The following is an 8,911-nucleotide window of genomic DNA, read 5'->3' on the forward strand; positions in this document are numbered from 1 at the left end:
CTTTCATGTCTTAAACAGTATAAATGTCTTAAACAATCCAAAGCATAAAGTCCTGATCAGATGCATCATTTGATTTGATTATTCTATGAATTGTTAATATAGTGCGGCTGTTTTACAATCGAGATGTCAAAAGTAAGACATGGTCTTGAAAATCTGGTGCTCTAGTAGACCTCGTTCTTCTGTTTTTAGAAGCAGAAATCTCTCACTGTTTTGATTTTTTCCTCATAACTGCAGGAAGTCTGAAGTGTTATGAAGCCTTATCATCAGATTTGCAGAAGAACGCCTTAGCTGCCCTGACGCGGCTGAAGGCTGTCAGGAAAGTCAAAGCGTAAGAACCGTCTTTAGAAACGTTCATTGTGTATATTTTGTTGAAAAGCTTTGAAAGTTTTCTCATCTGACACTGTGTTATTATTTTCCTTAGTGGTGATCAGGTGACTCTCAAGGTGAACAAGATTGCTGTGAACTCACTGGAGGACATGCTGGGTGAGTGTGATGTCACATCCTATCAGAAACACATTAGGATTTAGAAGAGATCATGCATCTGGATCCTTTACAGTCTGTTTTACAGCTTTACAGCTTGACCTTTGAGATCTTGTACTTGTAAAACAGCTTGATGAAATTTAAACAGTCCTATCTATGCTCTGTCCATAGCAACAGTTGACAGGTCAGACAGGCTTTATAGAACATTGGCAAGAATTCCCTTCCACCCAATGAGAAATTCAAGACCTTTCACACACGTACAAAATGGGGCTCCTGAGTGGTGTAGCTGTATAAGAACCGTACCTTGCTGTATAACTGAGAGACTGCCAGATCGATCTCCCATGATGCCACAGCTGTCCATGTACCTGCACTGGCAGCATGGTGATATATATATATATATATATATATATATATACATACACTTTGTCCAATGTTTGTGGACACCCCTTCTAATGAACGCATTCAGTTACTGACACTAAGTTGCTGACACAGATGTGCAAATGCATACACAGACACTTTGTCTAGTCCCTGTAGAGAAATACTGCCAATGAAACGGGACTCCCTGGAGCAGATAAACATGTACCTGTTGGCACCATGCCTAATGCCAGGTTTGGGCTAGTGGGGTATAACCTTGGGATGTGATGTTCTCTGGAGTGATGGAGCTCCATTTAATACATTTGGGATGAGTTGGGGTGGTGTTTGTGATCCAGACCTTATCATCTATCGTCAGTAACACAGTAACGCAACTGCTCTTGTGACTGAATGCAATCGAATACAGAAGAAATGTAGGATGGCTCAAACTTTTAGACACTTTTAAGAGTCTCAGTTTTGCTCGAACACAAGCTTGAATGAGCTTAATGCCAATGTTCTGTAGAGCTCTGTTCTGCACAGTGCTATGGTGAATACAGCTAGCATGTCTTCATAGACAACTCTATTGTAACCATAGCCAGCAGGTCTCAGTACAGGAGCGCAGTTTGCTCTGTATGACCCAGTTTCCTAGAGTAGCTGCCACTGAAGAGAACAGCGCTAGCGTGCTAAAAGACGTTACTTTGCTGTGCTAATCTCAGCTTGTTTACTTTTTGCTCTGCTTCATCTCTCAGGGGGTAAAATTCCTACCCAGAAACCTGTCCTCGCTCGGCTGTAAACACACACACACACACACAGACGGACACACACGAACACACACCCCTCTCGTCGTCTGGAGAGCCAGCCTGAACTGCCTTCATTACCATAATGGCAAATTTCGCGAAGCGCCGTGGCTTTGCTGACTACAAAGACTGTTCGTCATCGAGCTTTAAAAAGACTTCACGGGTTCACCATCTGGGACACGCTGTCTACGATATGGGCCTGCTTCTCTCTCTCTCTCTCTCTCCCTCTCTCTCTCTCTCCCTCTGTACCCGCTTTCTGTCACACTCCCTCTCTCTTTCTCTTTGCCTTCTCTTTGCCTCTCTCGTCCTCCTTTAATGTGTCTCTTAGAGGGATCGCTTCCGTGTGATCAAGCCTGGTGTCTTTAATTCCTCTCTTTCTTTGAGGTGTTTCCAACCCTCTTTAATGTGACTGGGCAAACATGAAGGCTGCGCTGTGAAGAAAGTGAACACTTCTTAAGTGTAGGTCCTATTTCTACTCTTTCTCATTATGAGATTGTTGTAAGGGTATTATAAGATTATTCAGGCTTCTAGATGTCAACGTTACTTATTTGAAGTGATTGCATCTTGTAAAGTTGTGGCTTCAGTGCCAGAAAAGTAATGCTCCTATTTAAGTATATTTGCATATACTGTCATGCAAAAAAAACTTATATCTCAATCTTGGGTGGGTTTCACATTTTGGCATATTTAGAATCTAAAAGGTGTTATTAACATAGCGCCCATCCAGTTTCATGTCGAATGGACCAATAGAAATGCTCCAAAATGACAAAAATGAATAAATTCTTTTTTTTTTAAGATTAGACTGTTTTTGACTTTGGTGTTTTGGAGATACAAGGTTTTTGTGTGACAGCAAAAATAAGTAAATGAATGTCATCAAATACCTGCAATAATCTATAATAATAAGATGATGACGATGCTAATAATAATAAGACTATTCCTGCGAGAATCTTACCGTGAGATACAGCCTACACTTTAAGATGCTTTCTGTATTTGCAGTGTGTACCTCTCCTCACCCCCCCCCCCCCCCCCCCCTACACCCATCTTCTGATTACTTTATCTCTATTATTATTTTTGCTTACCCATCGCATTCATAACAGCTTTGACTCGAGGAGACTGCACTTTCACCCCAGACTGTTACCATTCTGGTCTCTTTGAGTTCGGCCTGTTGCCCTTTGCTCAATTTTTTGGTGCTTTCTTTTTGCACTCTTTTTATTTATTTGCTTGTATTTTTTTTCTTTGCATATTAACATGGTCTGTCTCCAGTGTTTTGTTTGGGATAAAGGTGTTAGCTTTTCAGAAGACGTTATTTATATACAAAAAAAAAAAATAGGTCATTTTCCATTCGGAAGTTACTGAATTTTGCCACCTTGAGAGAATGGCAATAAAAGGAAATAGTCAAACATTGCTACACTGTCACTTACGCCAAACGACTGCCATTCTCTTGAGCTTGTTTCAGTCGGATGAACAAAACAACCAGATTTGATTATTTAAGGCCGTTAGATTGCTAGCGGATGTTTACGTGTGCTTTGTTTCATGTCTTTTCTCCTATTACAAAGCTGCAAAACAGGGGAAGCCTGCTTTTTATACTGTGGAGCAGCATATGCAAACAACTAACGAGATGTGTTTATTCTATATTGTCTGTCCTAGTTTGTTTGGTACAGAAGAAGTTGCTTTAGTACTCTTGATATAGGCTATATATTTTTAAAAGATGCAAAAAACTGAGGCTGCTTTGAGAGGTGAAACTTGTTATGCAAACAGGTAGACCTTTTCAGTATTTAGGAATATCCAACTAGGTGATACTGAGGTGAAGTTTAAACGATGGAGCTGCAAAGGGCGGTCTGGGCAGTACACTCTTGTGTTAGGATAGGCCATTCAAGGAATGGCTAATAGTAGTGAAGGGTTTAGTAGGACACTGTTGGAGCATTAGGGCTGCATCACTTGTAAGCATTATTGCAACATTGGCATTTTTCAAAAGTGATATCGCCAAGGTGGACAGAGCACGGCCAATTGTGCTCTTTCAGACTTCGGCCATCGATGGCAAAGTGGCATGGCTTGGGATTCGAACTTGCGACCACCGGGCCATAGTATGTCTTTAGAGGGTTACAAATTCTGTAAAAAGAATTTAATGGACATTTTAGCACCCTTCATCCCTCCCCCCTCCACTTATCACAATGCTTGCCAGCTATCTACCCACTTGAACCCAGATGCCTGATAGCTGTTCCCACAAAAGCTGATGAATGAGAACGGTGTGTTGGCGAAATTCTATACAATCTCTGCACACTGTAATAATGCTTTTGTAGGTTTCTAGGTATGTATTGAAATCATTACATCCTTACTAAAAACACTCTGTGTCCAAATGTTTGTGGACACCCCTTCTAATTAATGCATTCAGCTATTTTAAGTTGCATGCATTGCTTTGCAGATGTTCAAATGTACACACACACACACACAGCTTGTGTAGTCCCTGTAGAGAGGTACTACTTTTAGAATAGGACTATCTGGAGCAGATAAACATTAACTATATAAAGCCCCTCAGCATTGAGCTGTGGAGCAGTGGAACAATGGTGCTCCATCCAATACTGTTGGTGAGTTGGGGATGTTGAAGATCATCCAACATCCTGACCACACTAATGCCCTTGTTGCAGTCAAATCTTCGTATAAATGCTTCAAAATCTAATAGAAATCCTTCCCTGGACAGTAGAGACAGTTACTCTGACAAAAGCAGGATAAACTTGAATTGACTTGGCCATCCACAGACTGTCCTTTGCCGTTAGATCAGTTAAACACTACAGTCACGGAAACATGCGTTTACACTGTACTTTAGCCATATTTCATTTTTCAGTGAATGTAAGGGTTTGTTTTTATTTTGAATTCATGGTACGATGTTAGAACCTGTGGCATCTCTGAGAGTTGTATGTATTTTAGTACATCACCCATGACTGTGTATCCCAGAAAAACAGTTACTCTTTGATTACCGCTGTTTGAACACACATACACAATGCCTTATGTCAGAGCTTCCCCCTCTTGAGAAATGTGGCACTGGAACAGGAAGAGTAGTGATCGTTTTGATTCATTCATCCTTTCGATGTTGCATCTGATATGATTTATCAACATGCATGAACCCTACATGCAGGATAGATATCAAAGCTGAGGGATAATTCCTAGAGTCTTTTACATGGTACTCTCAGTACCAACATAAAGGGGTTCCTCAGAGCACATTTCAAAGCACATTTCAGTGGATAGTTCTCTAAAGAACCATTTGTGTTCACTTTAAAGGGCCCATAACCTAAATTCTTCTCATCTACCATGGTCAAAGCTTCCAACGTCTCCTAAAATAGTCTGTTTTTGTTACTGTGCCTTGGACACCCTGTATTGTGCCTCATTCAAAAGCAGTCTATAACACTCCTCTTTATAACTTCAGTGTGAATGGCTGCTACTGAAAGCTGAAGACTGCTGTAGGCTGATCGATACTGCACTGGTTTTTATGACCTCACCAAAAAATTTCAATTGGGCTGTTTTTTGAAAGCTTATTTTTTATATATGAACATTGACTGGAGGAGGGTACTTTAGTTTTCCATGGTTAACATGTTTTTTCATGTTCTTCACTGCACATATTGTTAAAAAAATGAATGAATTCTTTATATAAACATCTACTGAAAAGTTCTTTACAGAACCAAAAGTTCCACTAAAGAGCACATTTATACTAAAGACCAGGCGTCACCAGACTGATGGGAAAGGGTAAATGTGACTGTAGGTTTAATTCTAACCAAGCAGGAGCTCCGTATGTAACTAATCGAGTGTCGGAAGCTGGAGAACAAATGATCAAACAAGTGGCATCAGGCCTGCTCCTGCTTAATTGGAAGAAATAAATTGTGAATAAGAATTTAATAATGGTGACCCTTGTTTAAAGAGTGAAGCTTTGTAATAGTCACTGTATAGATTGTACAAGTTGCTGGATACTAAAACGGAAGCATTAATAACTGTAGAATTAATCACAGTGTTTAAGGGGTTAATAATATGAGGCTTTGACCATGGCCTAGATTTATAACTGGAATATGCCAAACCCCTCTCGCCTTGTAAATGGCTCGAAAAGGTCCTCACGGGGTACGGATGTTTAATGACTGTGCTGTGCTTTGACTGCCGTTGGAAAGCGAGACAAAACAAATTCAAACTATTTCTGGAACCCTTGGAATACATCGGTAAAAGCTGAGGACAGTCTAGAAACCTGGCCCTCTACAGACCTTTCTAGGAAATGTGGACACTAAAGTTCCCTAAAGCAACTCGCTGACCTATTCGAACCCACAAACGTGTTCTTTCTTAGCCACTGTTCAAAAGTTGGACGAGCTTCAATGAACATTAAACATGAAAAATCACATACAGCCTAATGAAAAAAAAGCTATGCTAGTTAGCTGGACTGCCTCGTTGTAGCTAACGCATGATACTCTTGAGTATAGACATTCTGACAAAAATCATTCTGTGCGCTACAGTTTCTCTTTAGAGTGAACAGGATCTTTATCAGTTTTATGGAAAGCTAGTTTAAACAGACGCTATGAAGGAGCACAGCTGTGGTTGGAGCACCTGTAGCTTAATAAAGTGATTAGCTCCTTTAAACTGATGGTTCATTTTTCTGCAGTTCTACCAAATTTCTACATTTCTGCGTTGAGTAAACATGTCATTCAGCATAGTCCGGTGTGAAATGTTGATAAAATAGCGATGATCTTCAGCCAAAACCAGCTCAATACTATGGTAAAATATTATTGAGATCTCAATATTCTGGTGTTTCAGGCATCAGATTTCAATTATTTAGTGTAAGACCTTTTTATGAGGAAGCCTTGTTAAGCACTTAACTTTTTTCAGATGTCTGGAAATGTCCTTTCGCCACCACTGTGAACGATTTTGACTTTTATTTTTACCCTGAAGCGAAGTGTTTCACATTAGACCCACTCTGAATGACTCAGTTTACATCATAACCATTTAATTATGCATCAATTTTGCAATACTGCAGATAGTCTTTACGCTTATTTCTTCTGTAACTACCAAGGCTTGTTCAGCAACTGCTTTGAAACTAACATGAGAGCCTGAAGTATGGGCCCACATAAGAACGGGGCTAAAGAAGGAGAGTTGGGAGAAAGGATGAAATGACGTGAGCCGTACTAATACATTAACCCAATGATGCCTGTAACCACTTCTTCTATGTCTCATCACTCTTCTATCTCTCAGGACCTATTAAACCCTCTTAACCGAGAGTGTTGCCAACTGTTTTGCCAAAGTAATGTTCTGTTACTTTCTGTTTTGTTCATTTTCCATGGTTGTCTAGCATTAATGATGTGTGTAATTTCATGGTTTGACAGCGTTTGTCTAATGAATAATGATTATATGGTGATAATGATTGTGGTGTGTTTGGTATTAAATCTGTAATGACAAGATTAAAGTTTGATAATCAAAACACTGGACTGAAGATTTAATGTGGCTTGAAAAGCTGTTGAGTGTTTACGTGTGTGAGAGAGAGAGAGAGAGAGAAAGAGAGCGAGAGAGGTGGGGTAGCTATCCTTTCTTTTCTATGCAGGGCTTCACCTCTAGATGGCAGACTGACACCTTTTTTTTCCCCCCCTTTTATGAAACGGTAAAGGTGGTTTTCCTGGGTCAACCTAACAAATATCCTTTGCAGAGTCCTTTACATAATTTGTGCAACTGAGCACAAACTGTGACCCTTGTTTTCTGAACTCATTGAGCATAATAGCCAATTTAGGCCTGTCTTTTCTTTCCTGTATGAAACTCTGCGTATGCTAAAGACATGCTAAATTAATTCCTGTACCTTTTCCCCCTCAACCTTAACAGTGCTCACACAATGTTTTTGTTGTAGGACGTAATTGCGCCTGTTTGAGCTCCTGCGGTCTGCTACCTTGGCTGCCTTGGCCATGTGCTCCGGTGAACTCTGACAGCCTTTGATTGATTAGACTCATTTAGCTGAACACATTCAGCAAATTAGCATTTAGCAGTCAAGGGTCGCCGCATAGGCCGCATAGGCACTGGCACGTGTGTGTGTGTGGGGGGGTATGGGTGCTGATGGGTGGATAATTTAGAGGGATGCATGAGAACCCCATCACTTATTACTGTTGAGTAATCTATTACTGCCAAATGTGATGAAATTTCAATTGAAAATTAACCTTTACATTTAACATGCATTTCTGTATTTAAAGGACCAATTTCCTACAATGTTATATATATTTATATGTAAATATGGTTCTGATTGGCTGCCCTGTTCAAAAAGCAGTCCAGGCTGAAACACTGAGTGGGTAGAACCAAACTTCTGTCAGGTAAAGAGGGAAATACATGTAAAATGCATCAATCTTTGTGACATCACAAAAACAATACATTTGAAAGGGGTCAATTTTGCATCAAACACCAAGATCAAAGGACTCTCGTTATGATCAGTAAAGCTGTTCACACCAGTTGCAAGCCGTGTTTGTATTATTGGCGCATTCCATTGAATCTTGTTGATGTTTTTGAGTAGGAGACAAGAGAGCTGTATGACCCTACCTCTAATTTCTAATGATATGAATGAACTGTGAATAAAATCACTACAGCAATGTTTAGACATCCTAAAAGCCCTAAATGTTAAGAGTCCTGACCCTGCCACACTGCACAAGTTGTTCAAAAAAGCTTTAAGGAACACAGTGAGGATTTCAAGATCTTGACTTGGCCTCCAAATTCATCAGGTCTTAATTCAATCGAGCATCTGTGGGATCTGCTGGAACAAGTCCAGTTGATGGAGGCCCCACCTCACAATTTACACAACATCTGCTGGCTGATTCCACAGGACACCTTCAAAAGCCTTGTAAAGCTCATGACTTGACGGGTTGGGTGGTTTTGGAGACACACAGGGCAGACAGTATAATAGGCAGGTGGTCATAGAAGACAACAATTTAGATCTTTAACATTCAAAATCTAATCATGAAAAAAAAACTGTGTGGACATCCATGTCACAGAGTGCTTCCGTCAACAATGCTGATAATGAATGAAAGCCCAAAAGGCCAGTTAGCAATTTGCAAGTAAAACCATGCTAATCTCCCCCTACCCCTTGCTTTTGTTGTTAATATTAGCCATGTTGCTTGTATTGGCGAACTGATCCTTAAAAGGTAACCACGAATCTCCCTCTCTGGCGGCTATACGCAACCATTTTTCTCGGTGTCTAACACATTGTTTTAACTTCCAGGAGGGAGCAGTTCTATTAGCTGTGTTTAAACCGCAGCCCACAGGAAGAGGCGTGCTGGGAGTTTCCTCAG

The 8,911-nt window shown here is 40.3% G+C and overlaps 1 protein-coding gene across 1 annotated transcript in view; it reads left to right on the forward strand.

Annotated features, from left to right (window-relative positions):
- gnpat (glyceronephosphate O-acyltransferase) overlaps positions 1 to 7,045 on the forward strand; it is a 25,565-nt gene extending 18,520 nt beyond the window's left edge. Inside the window, exons 14-16 of the mRNA XM_072678188.1 lie at positions 235 to 328; positions 422 to 483; positions 1,581 to 7,045. Coding sequence (XP_072534289.1) covers positions 235 to 328; positions 422 to 483; positions 1,581 to 1,624 — 200 coding nt within the window. The 3' untranslated portion in view covers positions 1,625 to 7,045. The remainder of the gene's footprint in view (positions 1 to 234; positions 329 to 421; positions 484 to 1,580) is intronic.
- The last annotated feature ends 1,866 nt before the right edge of the window (positions 7,046 to 8,911 follow it).

The sequence above is a fragment of the Salminus brasiliensis genome, chromosome 1 (genome assembly GCF_030463535.1).
Source record: "Salminus brasiliensis chromosome 1, fSalBra1.hap2, whole genome shotgun sequence".
In the NCBI taxonomy this organism is placed as follows: domain Eukaryota; kingdom Metazoa; phylum Chordata; class Actinopteri; order Characiformes; family Bryconidae; genus Salminus; species Salminus brasiliensis.